The sequence below is a fragment of the Pagrus pagrus genome (assembly GCF_965226575.1).
Source record: "Pagrus pagrus genome assembly, chromosome: 4".
NCBI classification, from domain to species: Eukaryota; Metazoa; Chordata; class Actinopteri; order Spariformes; family Sparidae; genus Pagrus; species Pagrus pagrus.
This window is the reverse complement of record NC_140188.1, coordinates 3,876,132-3,899,375: the sequence shown is the minus strand read 5'-3', so window position 1 is coordinate 3,899,375 and position 23,244 is coordinate 3,876,132. Positions and strand designations below refer to the sequence as shown.

Sequence of the window (23,244 nt, the reverse complement as noted above, 5' to 3'; positions counted from 1 at the left end):
TGTTGCTTTTCTCTTCTTTCATGTCATTTATAATTATTGAATGTCTTTGGGTTTCGGACTGTTGGTTCAACACTATTTTCTGATGTATATAGACGAAACAATGAATTAGTTAAATGAACACATAATTGAGAGATGAATGGATAATGAGAATTACAAGTTGCAGCCCTAAAATCATGCTGTGTAATTCAAAAGTTTATGTTTAAAATCTTACTGTAAGACTACGTCTATCATAAAACACAGTAATGTACAAGGAAGTCTGAACTGCAGTCTCACAGCTTACAACTGTGTCACTAAAACAGACAGGTAAGAGTCTGGCTCATGAAACTTCAAAGTAAAAAGAATAACTGCTGAAAGAGCTGTGACAGTGCTGAAGTAGACTCGCACAAACAGACTCTAACCCCCTGGGGAAAAAAACAAAGATGGCCACTCTGAATATAGAACATTTCTTTTTAGATGCTGTCCTATAAACCATGGTGAGGTTATGGTTCGGGTCTACCTGGATAAAAACAGAGTTGCCTCAGATGATCTAGATTCTGTCCTAAACATGAGCGATAGAAACACATTCGTGGTACAAAGTGCTCATTATTGCTGTCCTTTCTTTACTAGAGTTGGACTGTCAGTCAGACAGTGTGGGTGGGACTGGTTCCTCCTACATGTAAACTATTCTGCTCATCATATGTTTTTAGGACTGCAACAATTATTGATTAATCTGCTGATTAATCAATTATTCAGGTTCTTTTTAAAAAATCTGTTGCAGCCTTAAATGTGTGATTTTACAGCAGGTGTTCTCAAAAATTGTGACATGCCTTGTAGTGTTTTTAGCCGTTTCTGGGAATGAAATTGTTCCACCACAACATTACATGCGATGCAAAACAGTTTATTCCAGCTTTTGTCCAGAACATCAGGAAATTGCGTGTTTGAGAAGTGAGTTTGGTGACTTGTATGTTTGGCAAACACAAGCACATACTCATACATACACATACACATACACACAGCCACACACACACACATACACATACACACACACACACACACACATACACACACACATACAAAGTGATTCCTGCTCTTTCTCTCAGCTCCATGGAGAGTTCAGAGAGACTGCTGCTGTTTAAACGTTTGATCCTTCAGTGTTGGATCGGTAGACTCTGTATCCTGGACTGACTGAAACATACAAACTGTAACCCTGTGGAGTCTAACTCTACAAACTTCAGAACCAGAACTAGATCTCTTTTAGGCTTTAACTTAATCCACATCTGTTCGTGCTATTGTTCCTCCTACTTATGTGCTTCAGGTTTAGTGTTTGAAAACTATTTTTTAGTGCTAAGATTCTCTTTTAATGTCACGAGGAGTGTCCTTTGAATTTACAGATCTCAGCAGATTTAATGAACGTAGTGTGAAACAAGATACTGCACTGCACTGTCGTCATTTTGAATTAACAATATTCACCGATCAAATTCACTGAAGACATCTTATGAGTTGCATTTGAGTGCAGCTTTGTGGTTTTAGGTGTCAGTTACTGATCAACTTCCCATACTGGCTGATATGAGAGCAGCAGCATTACTCAGCACTTTATTTTTGACACTGATGTTTCTTTTCTTTTCGATGTCTTTTTTGCAACCTTTATGAAAGTAATTTCTGCCTACGACTAATGTGTGTAAAATCTATCTGATAATGAATCTGCAGTACAGCTGATGATTGAAGTTGATTCCACCTTAAATTTGCGATAGGTGTGAAAGACAAAGTGTGCAGAGCCCAAAACTAAGGTTTGTCGTTTTTTAGGTTGGACAACATGAAGCACATCATTTTGTCAGCCATTCATATTCTGAAGCACAAAGAGTACATACGCGTAGGCAGACACTTGTCAGTCATGTGTAAATAGCTTTTTAGCATCCTCAATATTATTTTTATATAGAAACATGTTTTTCTTCATAGACAAAGATTTATTAGGAGAAATATTTTAACCTTAACTTCTGCGAAAAATATAAATATATAATTTGTATTTCTAGAGAGAAGTTTGCCACTGGTTTAAATATTCTCAGTGAGTCATTCAATCAAGTATTTATCACATATTTGAGGAAATAAAGGAGTACTCCCAACTTTGCACATCAAGTTAAGTCTACTCGTCACAAGGAACGCTATTTAGCCTGTAACAGCAGTTGTTTAATGCCTTCTGTTGCTCTAGAGAGAGCTTTTTAAAGGCTGAAAAATAACAGTTTTGATGTCATTAGGGTTGTTTTGGTTTGGGCTTTAGATTTAAAACATAAAGCATACGTATGTTGTAAACTGGAGTTGGTACGAAATAGTAGGATCCAGCATTTTTGGATCTTAACCAATCCTAGAGACTAAAAGTCCAGACGTTTCAGCCCCTGCTCCTCGGATTTTTACCATTCTTTTGAGGGTTAGCAATGCTCAAATGGTGTAATACAAAAATTGCTGGAACATGCCTTTAAGGTACTTTCATATGGACCACAGCATTTGGTGACGGCTACTGCTGTTTATGTGGGACAAAGAGATCCCAACTAAAATAGCAATGAATCTACTAACATTAAAACATGCAGGTTCTGCATTCGTACTAGTCTGAATGCAGATGAAATCATCGTGAGCTCAATGTGTGGTCATATTTTCCTTTGTTTTTATCTCCACCTTCTGATATTTCCTGTAGGCTGCGTTCAGTCTCTGGAGACAAGGCATGAAACATCTCACTGCTGCTGTTACTTATAGAGCAGAAAATGGATAGCCAGAAGTGTGTGTGTGTGTGTGTGTGTGTGTGTGTGTGTGTGTGTGTGTGTGTGTGTGTGTGTGTGTGAGAGAGAGAGAGAAAGAGAGAAAGAGAGAGAGAGAGATTGTCAGGCATAGTATCGACTCTCTTGCCTGGGGCTGGCTGGTTCCTCAACAGCTGAGTCTGGTTATTAGAATAAAGGTGATGATAATACACGCACACGCACGCACACACACACACACACACACACACACACACAAATACACATGATTGATTGAAAGACACCAGGTGGTTGAGGTTAGGCGAGGATCACGGCAAGGAGAACAGAGGACACCACAAACACACGTAGTATTTTGACTGACATGACAGTCGGGGCAGTTTGACTGATGGAGACTTGCTGTTGTGGTACAGCTATTGTTTCTCCTCTGTAATCCAGTGATAGGTGTTGGTACGTTTGTTTAGTTTATTGTGTCTTAATGTCTCTTATAATGTCTGTCAGCATCCCTTGTTTTATTTTCCATGTACTGCGACCTCTGTGGCAGTAGTGTGTCTGTGTGAACGTTTGCTAGCTTCATGGTTTCGATTAGTTCGGTCTACAGTGGGACTGCATACAATCAACCTTGATCTTGGCTTTCATACTGTAGAAGCAAATGCTGGCAAACGACTGTAGCCTATTCGTAGCAACTACTTTAATAAATATTCTTTTTTAAGTGAAAGTCCAGCAGTCCAAATTTTATTATATTTAGGATGTATTAGTAAGCACAATTAAAAAAAAAAAAAAACTGAAGAAAATTGATGAGTGTATACTAGAATGTAAAATGATTAATGTTTTAACCTGTTTTAACATGTTTTATGTGGTAGCTGGTCTAGGTGAAGAAAAATGTCACTAAATATTTATACTTAATATAATTTATACAAACAGTCAATCACACAGCACCATATTTTATGGGATTATCACCAGAAAACACTGTTTTGTTTTGTTTTTTTGTTAATAACATAAATAATTTGTTTAAGAAATGAACTGAAATCACAGCTGCTCTTATCTTCTTTTGTTATGTGAAGTACCTTGAGCTTAATTTATTGAATGCTTAAAAGGTGCTTTATAAATAGAGTTTATAGAAAATTAATTTTGTTAAGCCAATTGATTCATTGCTTGAGTCATTTGAAGCAAAACAAGGGAATGGCAAACATCCACTGATCCAGCTTTGGTCTTTGAGGGTTTGTTTGACAAAAAAAGACATTTGAATATTTTGGGCTCTTGGACATTTTCTTTTTGTTTTTTTGTGACTATTTTCTGTCAGAGATTAATTGAGAAAGTAATTGGCAGATTATTCTTGAATGAAAAATATTTATATTGCAGCACTAATTACATTATTGTTTTTCCATGTTAAACTGATTTGTTTGCTTATTAGAATGGCACATTTTCATGGCTGCAAACAGCTCTTAGTTGTCAATATATTAATTCAGATTACCTTTAAATTCAACTGATATCTGTAGGTTTCACTTCTGTTGAGTTCTGAGCAGTCCTCTGTCTGCTTCATCACCAGATACAAATCACTGTAATGTTTTGCTGTTATTCTCTCCAGGGAGAACAGCCAAGTGCACAAATACCCCTCCTCTCTCTGTCTTGCAGGGCAGGCTGACATTTACTCGATATGGCTACGTAGTTTTCTAGTGGTTTAGGTATAGTGACAACTGTGAGCTTGGGCTTTTGTTGCAGGGGAGAGGGAGGGAGAGGCCAGAAAAGTGGTGGGATGAGGGGAAGACATAGAGAGTTACAGCAAAAAGGTCAAGGAACAAAATGAAAGCGAAACCCTCAATCACACTTTAACTTTTAATATTTTACATCATAAATAATAAGTCAGTCATTCACATAATAATAAAAAATCTTAAATGCAGTTGCACTTTATATGCAGCATTGTAAGCAACTTTGGAGAACCAAATGGTAGGTTTTATGTCCTTTGGGCACATCTGCTCTTTACCAGGAGAAGCCATTGCATGTATTTTCTATCCATCCATCTTGTGTGTGAACACAATGAAAGATGGGGGAGGAGCAGGTTAAAAACTAATATGACAGTGTATTCATCAGGACTCAGATAATAGATATTTTTACGACCTTGACCTATTAGGACTGACAAACATCTAATGTGTCTGTTTTCAGTGTTCGACATAAATGCAATCGAGGCCTTAAAGTTGTCCTAAAATTGTCATCCATCACTGAGAACAGATAGTGCCTGTGGTCAGCTAGAATTCACTTCTGTTTCAGTGGATTCTGATACTGAGCTTTTGCTGTGGGGTAAATGGTATCAAAATGTTCTCAGAGGTTTCTCTCAAACTGCTCCTGCAGCATAAACTGCCTTTCCAATGTCCACACTGCTTTGCACACTATGAGTATTAGTATTTGATGCTTAACAACATCTGTCACTCTAGTTTGCAAACTATAGTTACCATCTACATACAATGACCAGACAAACAGAAGTCAAAATACAGAATTCAAGGATAAAATGACTAAATAATAGTCAAATTATCTTCCCATGTAGCAAGATATTTTTAGGTTAAAAAAGATATCTTAAAACAAGTTGGTTCAGTCCAGAAATAAGCAGGCACTCTGATAGAGTTTAAATATTTGAAATAAATGACAAATGCTTTTGGATTAAATTACTTGAGATCAGACTTGTTAAAGCACAGTGATAAGTGAATTACATTGAATAATGGAAAATACATTTTTTAATTTTGACAAACTGAAAGAAGCCTGTCAAGATTTTAAATCAAGATTTTAAATCTTGACAAGTGTAAGAGAGGTAGGGATCTACAGCTGATTCGTTTAGGTTAATTACAGCATCCAAGATGGTGTGTCGGTCAGGACACAAGAAGGAGGGGAGGCCGGCGTCTCTTCAATGCAGTGGTGCTTTATTCTGACACTCACGTGTACATGCACACACAGTTTCTTCATTCACTTATACCCGGAGTGTCAACACAAAGCACATCTCCAAAAACACACGTCAGAAACACAGGTAAGTTTCAGGTCTCTCAGGTGCATAACTCTCAACAGGAAAAAAGGTAAAAAGGTCCGTCAACATGGCTGAAAACTATTGTTTTCCTGACGTCTTCACTCTGTACTGTCGTCACTGCCCGTGGCAGCAGGAAGGAGGGGCTATGCTCTCCCTTCAAAATAAAAGCCTTTTATACAGCCGCCCCCAAATGTGCATGGCACATTTGCGCCAAATAAAAGGCTCAGTCCGTCTTAGAGGGTCTAGAAGTTGGAGGAGGATCTTCCTCTCCAGGTGGGAGAGCTGGTAACATCACCAGCCGGGCTACTGGCCGTGTGAAGATGTGACCTTTAATGTTGACATCAGCTGATCTAACACAACCATCATCACTGCGATGGACCTTGACCACACGCCCAACTGGCCACTGGGACCGTGGTAGCTGTGGTTCCACCAACATGATGACTGCCTCGTCTTGCAGATCAGGAGGAGAGGACTGCCATTTCTGTCTCGTTTGAAGACCAGGTAGGTATTCCCTAATGAACCTGGACCAGAATTGGTCCGCCAGGACCTGGGAATGTCGCCAGCGCCTGCGGCTCAGAATCTCAGTCTCTGGGTACACCACCTGAGGGAGCGAACCATCCGGCCGCCCCATGAGCAAACTGTTTGGTGTCACAGGATCAATGTCAGCTATGTCAGCTGATACATAGCCTAGTGGTTTTGAGTTGAGGATGGCCTCAACTTCCAGGAGCACGGTGAGTAGCACCTCTTCAGGAACTGATTGTGATCCGACACACGTGTAAAGTGCTGACTTGACTGACCGAACTTCCCGCTCCCATACCCCACCGAAATGGGGAGCAGCAGGAGGGTTGAAGTGGAACTTGATCTTCTGACGGGCAAGCCGCTGCTGCAACGTTGGAACCATGTTCTCGAAGGCTTCCCTGAGTTCTCGTTCGGCTCCTTTGAAATTGGTCCCTTGGTCTGACCACAGTTCAGCAGGAGTCCCTCTTCTGGTGATAAACCGCCTCAATGCCATCAAATAGGCATCAGAATCCATGTTCTTAAGGAGATCCAGATGTACAGCTCTGGTCGTTAAACACTTAAAGATGATTCCCCAGCGTTTCTCTTGACGTCTGCCTACTTTTACCATCATGGGTCCAAAACAATCCACGCCAGTGGAGTAGAAGGGGGGTTTGTGTAATCTGAGGCGAGCATCGGGAAGATCAGCCATCCTGGGAATCGAAGGCCGGCCTCTCCACCGTTGACACTCAGCGCAGGCCCGCTGATGCTTACGGACTGCCTCTCGCCCTCGGATAATCCAGAATGATCTCCGCAGCTCTGAAAAAACTCGCTCGGGACCTGGGTGATGCAGATCACTGTCATACTTCTGGATGAGGAGATGTGTCACTGGATGAGCGGCATCAAGGACAACCGGATGTAGGGGGACGTCTACATCTTCCAACCGTCTGAGCCGTCCACCGACTCTTATTAGGCCAGAGGTCTGGTCGAGGACAGGTGCCAAGGTGAGTAGGCGACTTGAAGGTGACACTGATTTCCCTGCAGCAAGGAGCTTGTGTTCCTCAGGAAAGGACTGTTTCTGAGCTCGCTGTAGGACTTCGGTTTCGGCCTGCTGATATTCCTCCGCTGTGGGTGGGGAACTAGAGGGGGCCGTTTTCTGGAGCTCTTTGACAGTGTCATCCATGAGTTCTTGCCAGGAACTGTAACCTTTATCATCTGGACCACAGTCAGTAGGTGAGGTGACTGTAACTCCACAGAAGGCAGTCTTTCGAAGCTCGGCGTGATCCTCGGGGGGTTCAGCATTGGGCCTTTGTGGCCAGCTGTCTGGGCTTTGCAGCAGGAAGGGAGGGCCCTGTGACCACCTGTTAGGATCTTTGAGCTCTTCTAGTGCTTTACCTCTAGTCAGGTCATCGGCAGGATTTTGGTCTGAGTCCACATAGCGCCAGGTGCAGTTCTCCGTCAGGTCCTGTATTTCTGCTACTCTTGCCCCAACGAACACCTTGAAGCGGCAGGACTGGGAATGGAGCCATGTAAGCACCGTGGTAGAGTCAGACCACAGAGTGATGTGAGCCACATCCAACGTGAGTTCCTTGGTGAGGAGACTGGCGAGTTGCGCTGCTACAAGAGCGGCACACAGTTCCAAGCGTGGGATGGAATGCACCCGTTTGGGGGCTACTCTGGAACGAGCGAGGATGAAGGACAGATGAATATGGCCCTCTTTCGTCTTTGTCCTCAGGTAGGCCACAGCCCCGTAAGCCTGTTCTGAAGCGTCAGCAAAGATGTGCACCTCGTGAGTGACAGCCTCGAGGTCAAGGTCTGTGGGCACGTATGCTCGAGAGAAGTTAAGGAGAGGTAAGAACTTCAGCTCATCCTCCCAGTTGGACCAGGCTTGTAGCAGAGCTGCAGGTAAGTTCGGGTCATCCCAACCGCGCTGCTTATCCCACAGTTGCCGGATTATGAGCTTTGCCCTGGTGGAGAAAGGCAACAGGTAACCTAAGGGGTCATATTGCGAAGCTAGGACCTTGTAGATGTTCCTCAGGGTCGGAGCATCGTAGGACACCGGCCTGTGCTTGTAGCTTAAGGAGTCTCTCTCCCAGTTCCAACTGAGACCCAGGGTGGATTCTTGAGGGTTGGCCTTGTCTTGTGCCAACCACAGGTCTAGGCTCTGTGATCGGGCCTCTTGTGGCAGGTGATCCAGGACACTTGGCTCATTGCAGGCCCACTGTCGCAGCTCAAAGCCTGCTGAAGACAGAAGATCTCTAAGGCGATCCACCAGCAGCTTGGCTTCGGCTGGTGTACGCACACTCTGAAGACAGTTATCGACGTAAAAACAGTGGTCGACGGAGAACCTCAGGATGTCTTCAGGCTGACAATGATCGGTAACATGGCGCTGCAGTGCATACGTAGCACAACAGGGGCTACTGGTTGTACCGAAGGGCAGGACCTGCCATTCATATACTCTTGGTGGCTCCTCCACTTTCAGGTCACGCCACAGGAACCTCAGTAGAGGGCGATCTTCAGGAAGGAGGCAGACCTGATGGAACATCCCTTTGATGTCTCCACTTACTGTGATGGGATGTTCCCGGAACCTCAGTAAGACGCCCACCAAGGAAGCTCCAAGGGTGGGGCCAGGCAGTAAGTACTGGTTTAAAGTTTGCCCAAGGTATTGGTGGGAGCAGTTAAAGACGAGCCGATTCTTCCCATTGTGAGCAACCAGGTGATGGGGAATGTACCAACACTCTTCAGGGGGTTCCTCTTCGGTTACCTCTTGCACCGCTCCTGCTCCAATGAGCTTCTGCATCTCGGCTCGGTAAATCTCTGCCCGCTCAGGATCTTTTAGGAGCCGCCGCTCCGTACTCCGCAGAAGAGCCATAACTGACTCCTTAGGTGCCTGCAATGGAGGCATGGCTGTGTGCCGTAGCAGTGGTGTAGCGTACCTCCTTACTCCATCGACCTCGGTGCGGACTGTCTTGGTGTCCAACAATGCAACTGCTTGTTGGTCCTGTTTTGACCGAGTCACTTCTCTTTCTGGTCGGTGAAGTACAGTGTCTATCTGCCAGAGCCTCTCGACATGGCGATACAGCTCATCCATCTGCGGGGAGAGGGAGGTAAAGAGACACTGCACCGAGTCAGCTGGCCGCCCCATGGAACGGACAGGACCTTGGAGGGTCCATCCCAACCGGGTGTGGACTGCTGCAGGGCCACCAGGCGGTCCAAGTCTGACTGGTTCCACAGGTGTTATGAGATGTGACTGATCAGAGCCGAGAAGGAGCGATGGCTTGGCATCCTTCAAGGCAGGTATGGGAAGGCCACAGAGGTGTTTATACTTCTTCTGGAGTTGCTCTATGGGGTAAGTATGCTGGGCTAAGCTGAGGCGACCAGCCGTGAAGGCACCGTCGATCTTATAACTGACCTTAGGGTTCGCAGCTGGAGACAAATGAAAGGATATCTTATGTCCATGGAGCACCTGGATGTCCTGCCGGACCGTCCGCAGGGGAAGATCTTCCGGGGCCCCCTTTATTCCCAGTGATTGGGCCGCAGCTGGTAACAGCATGGACCGCTCTGAACCATCATCCAGCAGAGCGAAGGTGCTGAGACTACGCCCTTTGTGATGTAGAAGCACCGGAACGACCTTTAACATGACCCGATTACTGACTCCAGGTCGGTCGAGGTAGAGGGAGTCAGAGGCAGAGCTAGTGAGGCAGCTCTCTTCCTTCCCTGCAGCCTCCTTATTGCTTCTCTCGGGCCTCAGGTTTATCTCATGAAGGGCTAGGAGGTGTTTCCCCTGGCAAAGGCTGCAGGGTTTCTTCAGCGTGCACTGAGCTGCTTGGTGGTTCCGCGCACAGCGCCAGCACCGCTTGTTAACTTGAATCCACTCTTTGAGCTGCTCTTTAGAGAGTTTGGCGACCTCTCTGCACTGACTAAGGTAATGTTCAACACTCTGACAATAGGCACAATAGGCTTTCCCCATAGGTTTCCTCTGCCCAGAACTTGGTTTCGGTGCAGAAACCTCCCCAGAAGGTTCTCCAAGGCCGTGTAGGACCGTCACCATGTGTTTCCCAGGACGAGTATCAGGCCTAGGAGGCTGTCTTTCTCTGTTGGTTCTTGTACTGACTTGGCTGTCAAAGCTCAGGCACCAGGACTCGTAGCTGAGCCATTCTGACAGATCATGCAGGGTGTGTGAGGTCCCAGGCTGCTTGAACTGATGGCGACGGAAGTCAGCTCTCTGTTCCGCTGGAAGCTTGGTCAGGAGACGAGCTACATGGGAGCCGCAGTTGAGTTCAATCTCTCCCTCTGGGCCTAAGGTCTTGAGTAAACCCACTAAGGATTGAATCTGTAGAGAGAACCTCTGAAATGCTGCAGAGTCACCACGTCTGATTTCAGGGGCTTCTAGGACACTAGCTATCTTCTTTAAAGCTAGCTGATGAGGCTGGCCAAATCTGTCATACAGAGCTCTCATGGTGTCGGTGTAGGGGGTGGGAGAATTTAAATAAGCATCAGCTATTAGCTTAGCTTCCTCCAACTTCAAGTGATCCACAAGGATCTGGTACCTGAAGAGTTCTGTAGAGTCTGGGGGGAGTAGATTCTCCAAAGCAAGGCGGAGTCTAGCGAACTCACTGGGGTCTGGCTGAATGAGCTTGGGGATTGTAGGTTTGGGGCCTCGATACACGAGTTCTGACACAGGAGCCTGTACATGGTGGTTAGTGGGGAGTGAGCTGGGCGTCGTCCTAGTGGCTGCTGGGGGAGGTGCTGCTTGTAGCAACACTGGGGGTCTTGAGCCTGTGGAGACAGGAGCAGGGTAAGAGGGTGACTGAGAGGGCTGCACCAGGGAATGAGGCAGGGCCGGGTTATAGGGGGTAGAATGGGTGAACTGATGAGGTAATGAGGCGAATGTAGGGGTCTTATAGGTTGACTGGGCTTGATTTGGGGAACTGTGAGGAGGGTGGTTCGGATGTGTGTCCTTTTGCCCGAGGTTGAGACCACTCATGCCCGTCGGCAGGTTATCCTCAGGTTCAGGCCAGGGTGGAGGAGCAGGCCAGTCCTCCTCAGCTTCTTCCTCCGACTGTAGTGGAATTGGATTGGGCTGGGATGTTGCAGCACTGGCTCTTAGAGGTCTGTAGCTGCTGTGACTTGAAGCTGATCCAATCGGTCGTTCCATATCCTCCCTCAATGAGCGGGCTACATCAATTAGCTCCTTCATTTCCTTCCGTGCCTCGTTAAGTTCCTTTAAGGTAGACTGAAAAATCTGTTGGGATTGTAGCAGCTTCACGTTCTCTTCCTGGATGGCTCGGATGTCAGGATAGAGGGAGGGGTCTCTGTAAGAGCTCCACTGGGATGAGGTGGGAGCTCCAGGTAGGATCTCTGTATGGTTTCTCCTCTGGAGGTGACCTGGGGCTAGCTGAGGTGTCTCGTAGTGAGCAGCATCCCAAGGGGAGCCACCAAAGGGAGGCTGAGGTGAGTGGAGTTGACTCAGATTAACTGGACCATACTGAGGGAGGAAGGCAGCCTGCTCTGGGGGAGGGGAGGAGGGTGGCGGTCGCCACTGTGATGAGTCTCGAGGATGATCTCTCATGTAGTCCACATCATAATCCTGGAGCCTGGCAGGTCGACGTGTCCGACGCCTGGGTCTCACATCAGCGAGGAGCTCTTCATCTGACAGCATCTTGAATGCTGTATCCGGCTCGAAGGACCAATGTAAGAGAGGTAGGGATCTACAGCTGATTCGTTTAGGTTAATTACAGCATCCAAGATGGTGTGTCGGTCAGGACACAAGAAGGAGGGGAGGCCGGCGTCTCTTCAATGCAGTGGTGCTTTATTCTGACACTCAGGTGTACATGCACACACAGTTTCTTCATTCACTTATACCCGGAGTGTCAACACAAAGCACATCTCCAAAAACACACGTCAGAAACACAGGTAAGTTTCAGGTCTCTCAGGTGCATAACTCTCAACAGGAAAAAAGGTAAAAAGGTCCGTCAACATGGCTGAAAACTATTGTTTTCCTGACGTCTTCACTCTGTACTGTCGTCACTGCCCGTGGCAGCAGGAAGGAGGGGCTATGCTCTCCCTTCAAAATAAAAGCCTTTTATACAACAAGCACAGAACTATTTTCAGTATGAAGCACATTACCAGCAGCACATTAATGACTGTGAGCAGGTCGTAATGCTTACCACTTATCTCTGATTTAGATGCTACTTTTAGCGCTAAAATACTTGTGTTTGTTTCTCTTGGATCATAAAATTCCCAAATTCTTCCTTAAGTCCTAAAGGTTACACTGACATGCCCTTTATCCTTCAGAGTTTCATCTATCTCCGACAGTTAGGAGAAACTTTTAGTCTGAGGTTGTTTGGATTTCTTCAAATTACTACTACTGATATTGATAAATATCAGAAAATTTAACTGATTCTGAGTCTTTTCATTATCATTCTGATGTTTTGAGCATTTCTCTTCCTTACCTCTAACCCTGTGTTGTGTGATTTCATGGTGAAGTTTAGAAGTTATTTTTATCCTCTGGTTTCCAGCTGTCAGCGGGAGAGACAGGAGAGATGAGAGAGCCAAATAATTTCTACTCCCTGTCTCCCACCATCCTTTGAATCATCAGAGAGATTTTATTTTGAGCTTCTCTTCTGTAAAATGCTCTGATACCAAAGACAGGTGCTGCATCTTTCATGAATGGAAAGAAACTGTTATTTATGGAGTTTATGGACTTGCAAGTCTTCTAAACACTCCTAAATAAACTGGGAGCGTTGTAGTGACTTGTAGTTTCATATGTTCCCCGTGTGAATCAGAATTTGTTTCGGTAAACGTCTGTGGCTAAATAGGGGTTAAAGATGTGAGATGAGGTGTGTGAAGTTAGAGTTTAATTATGAAGTGTGATCTGCCATTCACATGTCAGGATGTGTTTGATGGTTACATCGGACAAGAACACAAAAGCAATGATTGCACCTGTCTGCATCACCTTTCTCGCTGCCCTTTGCATGAGTGTGTGTGAATGTACAGTACATGTGTGATGTCTTTACATACATGTGCATGTTGGTCTTCATGGTGTGAGTCATTAATATGTGTGTATGTTTCAGGGCGTCGGGCGCGATGGCTAATGCCTCCCCAGACCTGGACAACGCGGAAGCCCAGCGCCAGCTCAACAACAACAACCGACCAATCGGCTCGGGGTTCTGGGAGACGGAGTGTACCAGCTCCAAGCTGTTCGAGTGCTCCCGCATCAAGGCCTTGGCAGGTCAGAGGTCACAATACACGTTCTTTCTCACACCGGCACTTGCATCAGTAGATGCTGTAAAAGCAATTTGATTTACTGCAAGAGTTAACTGATGTTGTTTAGGATAATGTTTGATTTAATGTCTCGTCTCATTCGAGAGAAAGCGATGTGTTTCATCAGGAGCTAGATTGTTCTTCCAATTCCCCTTCCCTTTTATGTAAAGCTGATTTTTCTATTTTCTTCAGATGAACGTGATGCGGTGCAGAAGAAGACTTTTACCAAGTGGGTTAACTCCCATCTGTCCAGAGTGTCCTGTCGCATATCTGACCTGTACAACGACCTGAGGGATGGATACATGCTCACCAGACTGCTGGAGGTCCTCAGTGGAGAGCTGCTGGTGAGAACACACATGCAGATAATAGCAAATTATAATGGGCTTTGTATCATTTCTCCTCATTGTTCCATAGGATGTGAAGTGTTAATAGTGCTGTTTGAACACTTTTTGAACATTATTAGATTTTTGTAAAATTTGCCATGTTACCGAGCTAACTGACTACAGAGCTAGTCATTAAACGTTAGTTGCTGCTTCACTAAAAAGGTGAAGGTTTGTATGTTACAGATATTTAGTCATTTTATAGAGTTAGGATTTGAATTGATTTTCAGAGAAAATCTTTCCTCCGGAGCACATTTTTCTACAGTAGTGTACAAAGTGGAACTGGATGTTCATGTTTAAACTTGAAGTACAGTAAAATGCAAACTGATGGCTGCATATGTTTCAAAATGTTCTTTTGTTTATGATAATTATAGTAATGTATAATCATGCTACACAAAGCTGCGTGGTGTATTTTATTAATAAGGGCTTTAATGTCAAAAATAGTAGTCAATCCTTTCAATTTCCCCTCAGCCGAGGCCTACACGGGGTCGTATGCGGATCCACTGCCTGGAGAACGTTGACAAAGCCCTCCAGTTTCTTAAAGAACAGAGGGTCCACCTGGAAAATGTTGGTTCCCATGATATTGTGGATGGAAACCACCGCCTCACCTTGGGCCTTATGTGGACCATCATCCTACGCTTCCAGGTAAACACAAACAGTTATAAAACACAGATGTAGTGTTAAAATATTGTATGACATTTTATCACAGCTCTGTGTTGTAGTGGCTCGGTGTGGGAGTCACCTGTTGGAGTGTCACATCTAGTGGAGTCATCATTTTCTTTGGCAGTGAGCAAAACATGATTGTGGTTTTCTCTGATTTCTAAAGTGTTATAGATTACTTTTTTTTTATCAGTTTTCAGTATCAACACTGAGGAAATTTTTAAATATTATTAACAATAAATGATGCTTAAGATTTGAGTCCTCGTTGATTTGGCGACATCTGTGGCAAGTGAGTTTTAATACTGCGGCAGACACTCCTTGAGAAGCTAGTTTGTCAGAAATACAACAGTGGAGCAGCTGGTGTATCTGTTTACAGTGCAACCATAAAAAACTCAAGTTGTCATAGTCAGTCAAAAATAATTGCATGGTGTGAGGAGTTTTTCACACAACTGGAGGACATGGTAAAATTGGTGACCTTGCTGACGAGTCTAAGGTGTGCAGCTTGTTGCATGAAGCTCTTTATCTGACAGCTCACTGTATCTCATCATTGTTATTGCATTAATCCATGGAATATTTAAAACTGATTCTCTGTCAAAAAATCCTGAAGCTGAAAAAGTATTTTTTAGGTTGACAGATGTATTTTTTGATAAATTGCAGTCTGCTATAACCTCTGTGACAAATATTGCATTTCTTGTGTCTGTTTTACAAAAAAAAAGCCACCAGAACCTTTGATTTGCCAGTCAAACACTTTTAATCTGAAGCAGCAGCAGAAGGAAATGCATCAGCAGTAACTTATTGCTCTGATGTGGCAGCAGGAGAGTGAGAGCTGGATTACTTGACACTGTATATTGTTTCCTGTGAGTCCCTGGTGTGTGGAATGGCAGACTACACTACATATAAGATGTGATTAAAGAACATAAATACATTAAATGGCTTTTGATTAAAAAAATGTGAACCACAGATAGGATCGAAAAACAGAATTTGATTTCGTGATAAAACTTGAGGATTGTAACTCAAAGCCTGTCTGATATCAGCACTATCTTAGGGGGCTTCAAGCTAATGAAAGTACACTAGACAAAAAGCAAAATTATCAACTGGCTGTCACATATTTGATTCTTCCCGTGGGACACTGAGGCTTAAATCTGAGCTTCTTTGTTGCACTGAGATGCTGGCACGTGTTCCTGTGCTACCTACTGAAGCACAAGGATGCTGTAATCAGCAGTGGCTTCATTTAGGATGAGCTGCCAGCGGTTCTTTTTGGGAGAGGCTGTCACAGCTGCAGCATCATCAGTGTGCGACAGCGACAACAGCGTTTGGTGGAGAAAGCCTGAATGTCACTCAGGGCTCGGCAGCCTAGAGGTAGCAGTCGCCTCCCAGTCTGCTCTTGCACAAGGACGCAGACACACTCATACCCACACTGCACCCGCTCTCACTCCATCAAGTCACGCACACACCTACATACTCACATCCTCACATGCACATTTACCAGAAATACTCAAACACACACACACTTGCACAGGTTTCCAGGCCTTAGCTGCAGTGATACAGGATCAGTTCCTGCCATGTAAGTACAGCAGAAGCCCAAGGCTCCTCTTTATTACGCTTCAGTGCTACAGTGAGGCTTTGGCACACAATGCTTGTTTAGCATTATTCAGACCCTTCTGTAACATTCACGCTGCACAGTCGCCTTGTAGCTGTCTCCTGGGACTCAGTATTGTCATGCTATGCCTGGCTACCTCCACAAAGCACATTTAACAGCACAGCCAAAAGACTGAGGTGTAGTATGTTGAGTTATCCTCTGCAAGCCAGGCTAGTGAGACATAGCAGAGGAATATTCTGAGTGTGCCATATGAATCGACTCATAATTTCAATGTAAATGTTTAAATTAATGAATATTTCCTGTGATGTTCACTGTTGAAAACTAGTTCTTAAAGGAAATTTTTTTTGTCACGCTTACATTGACTTGTGTTTTTTTTTTGTCTTTGCAAACAAAATTTCCCCAAATTGAATTCAACGTCATGTTTCAGTGTTTAATCTGAATGACATGTGTTGCAGAAAAACACCGATTTTAAATGATTTGACAGCTGTAGTAAATGCTTAAGAAACAGGATGGGTAGTATGCCTAATTCAGCAATGCCTGCTTTGTGTTTTTGCTTGTGTTTTGAATAAGGCCAAGCAGCTGTAACTATAAAGTTTAGAATACAGTGGTGTTAGCTGACTACTAGCTTTGCTACCATTAACTGTGAGCTTGGCTGTCATCCCGCTCGCCTGCTCCCAAGAGCCACCAGACGATGGCCTCTTCAATTTTGCATGTGCTGAGAAAGGAGTGTGTGTATGTGTGTGTGTGTGTGCAGAAGATAGAGGGTAATTATGAAAGAAGTGGGGATGGGGGGAAAGGATTTTTGGCTGATGGGAAACAACAAGAAGAAAGAAATGGGTGGGGCCTAACTATGACCTTCAGTCAGTGTTCACTATCAGTGAAGTCAAGTTTCTGATGATTAGGTTAGATTTAAAATCAGTTTATTGGGTTTACACACAATATACCACTCTCTTTCCTCCTGTCCTTATCATTTGTCTCTGTTCATAAACTGCCTTTTATAATCCTCTAGGCTTCTGTCATTCCTTCTGGATATTATCATGTCAGCCTTTTTACACACCTACTTTATTTGCCATTATTTAAATAGCGGTTAAGTTAATAGAAAAGTCTGATTTAGAATGATAATCCGGCACAAAAGCCCTTTGAGGTGAGGAGACGAAACACACAAAAAACTCATCAGTACTAGATGTATTAATCAGATTTATTTAGTTGATGTTTCAAACTAGCAATGGTACCTATGCAAATCACAGTTAACATATTTGAATGTTAGGACTGAACAATTTACAGAAATCATAATATGGCCAAGTGCACAATTGTTTTTGATCTGGTTTGAATAAGAGAAGCGTCTGTCTCACACTGAAAAGCAGTTTATTACATTTTAATCGTTCATTTTATAGTTTTCCAGTGATCCTATCTGTGGCCATAACTTTGATATTAACAAGTCTGAAGCTTGAGTCCAAATTTGAGCACATGTACATATTAGGTCAGTAACTTTATTTAGGTAAACATTTAAATGCTAAAAATAATGTCAGCAGGATGTAACATCCTTGGTTTGCTGAGATGTATGTTTTCTGGCTGGCTTCCAGCTATCTTTCCTTCTTGCACTTTGTCTCTCCTCATCGCCGCCTCTTTTCCTCTTTCCTCTGTGGTAAAAGTGAGAGTTTGCTCTGTCCAGTCAGCAGGTAGGGCCAAACCACTGCAGTAACTGCACACGGGCAGAAAGAGAGAGCAAGTCAGAAAGAGAGAGAGAGAGAGAGAGAGAAAGGGAGAGAGAAAGGGAGGAGAGAAAGGGAGGAGAGAAGGGGGAGGATTGACAGGCAAAGGACGAGGTAACCCCTATGTATTTACAGAAACTTATACAAATAATAACATATTGTTATTATTTGCAGCGACTTCAATTACAGTATTGTATATGGTTAGCTGAGTGTCCTTGTGTGCCGTGTGTGCAGTATGTGTGCGTTTGCTTACTGTACCTGACACACTGCCAGCTCACTTGCTGTTTACAATGAATCTGGATCGAGACACATTGACTATATATTTGATAAGATATACCAATTCAAAGTTTAACGTAATGCATATGGTGTCATTTTTTTACTTTTGTGGCATGGTAAAGCTGTAGATTGTGTATCCATTATGGATGTTCACAACATTTTAACCATTTCATCTTTTGTTTGGCACATTGTCTAAAACATCACAATGTTGTCTTTTCTTACCCATTTTTAGCTTGTTGACAGCAAAGAAAAAGTAATTTAGTTAGAGCAGACACACTTTACATAATATCAGACAAACTAATCATGTTGAAATGTGAATTCTACTTGTTATAACACATTTAGGTGAACATCCAGACCCACGCATTTTTTTCTGTGTAAAGAGTTTATTTGTGTTTCCTCATATTTCACCTGCAAGGACAGTTCTCTGGTAGAACTGTAAGATTTGAGAGATTAATCCATCGTTTGATGGATTTACTGATTGATCATTTAATCCATTACTGCTTACTTCCCCTTACTCAGCCAATAAACTACTTACTTTACAATAAACAGTAGAAAGAAAGCAGCTCTTCTAATTTGTGTCAGTTTTCTTCCTAACAATTTTGTAATCAGTAATGGATTGAAGTAACTTAAATTGTTCAGACATAATGAAATTGGGTTTACAATTACAATACATTTTTAGTGCAACAATATGAATAAAACTAGCATTTTATCTCTGATATATTTTATATTAACTGGTCATCAAATAAATTTAAACAGATCTTCAAAGTCTTTTTACTGACTTTTATTATATATCAATACTCATCTGTACCTACATGTGTTAATCTTTTTTTATCCGTGGTCATACATAGGCACTGTGTTTGTATGTGTGTTTTTATATGCAAGACTGTGCTTGTGTGAGTGTGTGCGTGCAATGTTGTGCCTAACAACATGGGTAGCAGCTGATTCCAGGGTGTCATGTCCCCAATTACCTTGGATCATGTCACTGTGATGTGATTGGCTGAACGGCTGTCACTGTCACCTATCATCAGGCGTTGTAATGGCTCTGCACTTTCTCGCACTAAAATCCTCCTTAGTTCTTATTGTTCTTGTCTGTTTTTACTGTTAGTTCTCCCTCATGGTGTGTGTGTTGAGGGTTCAGGAATAATGTCAGGGCCGTATGACACTGACCTTTGTTACAGACTATTTATTTTACAAGTGATTGAAATAGTGGCATTGTGGAATTGTAAGCAGAAAGGAGTGACCTTGGCCAATATTTACTCCCCTCCAATGTGGAAATGTATAAGGGCAAGACATTTTTCAAGTAAAAATTTGAAACATTTGCTGGTTAAATGTAAGGATTTGCTGCTTGTCTTTGTCTTTTGTCAGTTTTTTGGGTTTAATGGATAAGATTATTGGATTGAATAAGCAGTTTGAAGATGTGACTCTGAAGGAAATTGTGATGAGCATCTTTCAACACTGTCTCTTCATTAAGGGACGGATAAATAAAAAATAAAGCAGTGGTTAATATTATGTCACAATTTTACAAATACTGAACTGTTGCCTTGCTGTGTTCTTTTTCAGATCCAGGTGATCAAAATAGAGACGGAGGACAACCGAGAAACTCGCTCTGCCAAGGATGCCCTGCTGCTCTGGTGCCAGATGAAGACCGCAGGGTGAGCAATGGAATAAAAATACAAGAAACTGTCAACTAAAACAGTGAATTTCATGATCATTTCTGTATCAAGTAGGTATGAGTGTTAGTGCCTTGGTGCTCCTTGGTTTACATTTAAAGTTACAAAAGGTTTCTCCATGCTCCAGGTACTCTGAGGTCAACATCCAGAATTTTACCACCTGCTGGAGAGACGGCCTCGCCTTCAATGCCCTCATACACAGACACAGGTAGGTAGTATTTTTTAACATCCATAGCATATTACCATGTTTAAAATTACGAAATTTTACACGATGTCAACCGAAATAGTGGGAACGTTTTTAATTAGTCCAGAAATCTTTTTTTTATTTTTCTGGAATCAAAGTCATAGGATTTTGATGTAATAACATGACCAAAAACAATTGCAACAACAAAAACATCATCATGTGCCCTCCAGACCTGACTTGATAGAGTTCCACAAGCTGACACGATCCAATGCAACTCACAACCTCCAGCAAGCCTTCAACATCGCTGAGCAGCACCTGGGTCTCACCAAACTCCTCGACCCTGAAGGTGAGAATGGTTTTTGGGTTAATGTCAGTCAAACCACATTACAAACAGAAATATCTTAAATAAAAGTGGCCTGTTTTTCTTCACCTAAAGTCAAGCAGATGTTAACTTCTCTGCTTTCTGTCTCCGCCACCTCTCTCTTGTACAGATGTGAACACAGAGAACCCAGACGAAAAGTCCATCATCACTTATGTGGTCTCGTACTACCACTATTTTTCTAAGATGAAGGCTCTTATTGTGGAGGGCAAGAGGGTTGGCAAGGTAACAAATACACATCTCCTACTGTGTATCCCTCGTTTCCTGTTTCTGCTTTATTCTTCCTCTCTGAATCTGCTCCGATACTTCTTCCATCTGTCCGACTCAGGTACTAGACAACTGTATTGAGGCAGAAAACATCATCAACCGCTATGAGGGTCTGGCATCTGACCTGTTGGACTGGATAGAAAAGACGATCGCGGTCATCAGTAACCAGAAGTTTGCCAACTCATTGACGGGAGTTCAGCAGCAGCTGCAGGCCTTCACAACCTACTGCACTATAGAGAAGCCCATCAAGTGCGTTTTCTGAATTTTCAAAATGGCATTTTGATTTTTTAGTGCCATTTTGGTGTGATTTATTGCATAGCATGCACACACATAAGTATGCCTACTCATGCATATGCATATGAATTTTAAATGTATGTAACATGTAATTACGTCTAGACATTGCCAGTTGTTTGTGTGCCTACTGCTAAGGTTTATACAGAAGTGCGTAACCACCTTGATCTTTGAAAGCAAGAGTCCTGATTTGTGTTCTTAGCTAGAATCAACTGTCCATTTTTATGTTTGTCAGGTAAAATTATTATTTATCAAACTAAGTCTCATTATAAGTGAAAGGTGTGCAAGTCGATAATGTCGTGCTGTTTGTATATGCAAACATGCATGAAACATGCTGGAGCACAGAGCCACAGAGCCTTGAGCCTTTTGTCCAGCATCATCAGGATCAGCATTAGCATCAGCCCAGCGCTACACTCACAGCCCCACAGGCACTGCAAGTACACTGACAGCTATTGTGAATTCTCAGGTTCCAGCCTCTCTTATGTGAAGATGTGCAGTTTTGTGTCGTAAATATATATACTGAGTATATCTTCAGGTTTTGGACTGTTGTACAGAAAGAAAGACATTTTTAGACATCCCCTTGGACGTCCATGTTATGCAGAGAAAGCAACTGAAGTTAACCAGCTAGCCCCAGCTCATCCTGCCTCCAAAAAATTACTTTGTATCGCAAGAGGTCCTGAAAACCTCCTCCTTCCGGCGGGCAAAAGTTCCTGTGCTGTAAGTGTAAATTACACCAAGACTCCCCTGGCTCTCCGAGCTACCAGCCTGGGCAGAGTCAGCAAATAGGTTGAATGTCTACATATTGGTTCAAAGTAATAAAGAAACAACCAGCTGTTCATACAGTAGATTCCCCTATTGATGAATGGCCACGACACTGGACAGCAGGGAAGCAAAGAGAGCAGAGAAATCACCCTTTACCAGGAGTCCTCAGACCTCCTGTCAGCAAACATTCATGCAGCGAGTGTCCTTCAGCAAGACACTGAAACCCTGACCAACTTCTGGCTGCAGCTTGAGTGTTTCCTTTGACCCCAATCTTTTTTAGCTTATCTTTGAACAAAGTTGGAAGTACTTTGAGTGTGTCCTACACTGGAGGGTACAGTTGAAAGAGAAGAGGCTGTTCTTGGGAAAAGGATCCCTCAGTAAAGTTTTCTGTTTCATGCACAGGTTTCAGGAGAAGGGGAATCTCGAGGTCCTTCTCTTCACCATCCAAAGCAAACTCAGAGCCAACAACCAGAAACCCTACGTGCCTCATGATGGGAAACTCATCTCAGACATCAACAAGGTCACACATCCTTCAACTGTGTTCTTTTTGTTTGATACATTTATTTCACCTTTTACTTTACGGTTAAGTGCCAACTGACACAAGAGAGTTATTGATAATTTAAATGTCACCATCACCCTTTAACAAAAACCTGTAATCAAACATTGTTTTCAGAGTTCACTCCTGGCTATTTAACCAGTTCTTTTATCCATTACTTTTTATTTTTCTATTACATAACCGATATTAAACAGTGTTTTGTCATTTTCTGTCCAGGCCTGGGAGAAGCTGGAGAAGGCAGAACATGAGAGAGGTGTGGCTCTGCGCAAGGAACTGATTCGTCAGGAGAAGCTGGAGCTGCTGGCTCAGCGTTTTGACCACAAAACCACCATGAGACAAGCGTGGCTCAATGAGAACCAGAGACTTGTATCGCAGGTAGGGATCTCTGGGGGATACACCAACATTTAAAACTATGTTTCAACTCATTTAACCTTATGCAGCTGTAATATAAATGTGCTTAGAAGTTTGGCAGGCTAGTTTGTTCCAGCTTGTCCTTTTACATTCAATTCATTCAATTAGTGCTCTTTCACTCCCTCCCTCTCTGTCTCCCCCGCACTCTTATATCTTTTTCTTTCTGTTTTCTTCTTCACCCACCCACAGGACAATTTTGGCTATGACCTACCAGCAGTCGAAGCAGCAATGAAAAAACATGAGGCCATTGAGGCAGACATAGCATCATATGAAGAGCGAATTGGTGTGGTGGTGGAGCTTTCCGCAGAGATGGAGGCAGAAGGATACTACGACATCCGGCGCATCTTGGCACGGAAGGAGAACATCCTAGGCCAATGGAGTCTGTTGAAGGAGCTGGTGGCTGGGAGGAGGACCCGGCTGGAGAAGAACCTGGCCCTGCAGAAGACTTTTCAGGACATGGTCTACATGATCGACTGGATGGAGGACACACAGGTACTGGAGAGAGAGAATTAGGGAGTAGAAGAAAAAGTAGAACTTGAACTTTGAAAAAGGAAGACACCCTGATGTATGATGACATCGCCCTGTCTACCCCCTCCTTTCAT

General features: G+C 43.3%; 1 protein-coding gene across 3 annotated transcripts in view; it reads left to right on the top strand.

The window, feature by feature from the left end:
• The window catches only part of sptbn4b (spectrin, beta, non-erythrocytic 4b), an 85,549-nt gene that overhangs the window by 6,635 nt on the left and 55,670 nt on the right, over positions 1-23,244 (top strand). For all 3 annotated transcript variants that reach the window (XM_084351191.1, XM_084351190.1, XM_084351189.1), the window contains exons 2-12: positions 13,305-13,462; positions 13,687-13,838; positions 14,346-14,519; positions 19,683-19,774; positions 19,920-20,000; positions 20,207-20,322; positions 20,468-20,580; positions 20,684-20,871; positions 22,078-22,195; positions 22,448-22,606; positions 22,832-23,134. In XM_084351191.1, coding sequence (XP_084207317.1) covers positions 13,318-13,462; positions 13,687-13,838; positions 14,346-14,519; positions 19,683-19,774; positions 19,920-20,000; positions 20,207-20,322; positions 20,468-20,580; positions 20,684-20,871; positions 22,078-22,195; positions 22,448-22,606; positions 22,832-23,134 — 1,641 coding nt within the window. In that variant the 5' untranslated portion in view covers positions 13,305-13,317. The remainder of the gene's footprint in view (positions 1-13,304; positions 13,463-13,686; positions 13,839-14,345; positions 14,520-19,682; positions 19,775-19,919; positions 20,001-20,206; positions 20,323-20,467; positions 20,581-20,683; positions 20,872-22,077; positions 22,196-22,447; positions 22,607-22,831; positions 23,135-23,244) is intronic.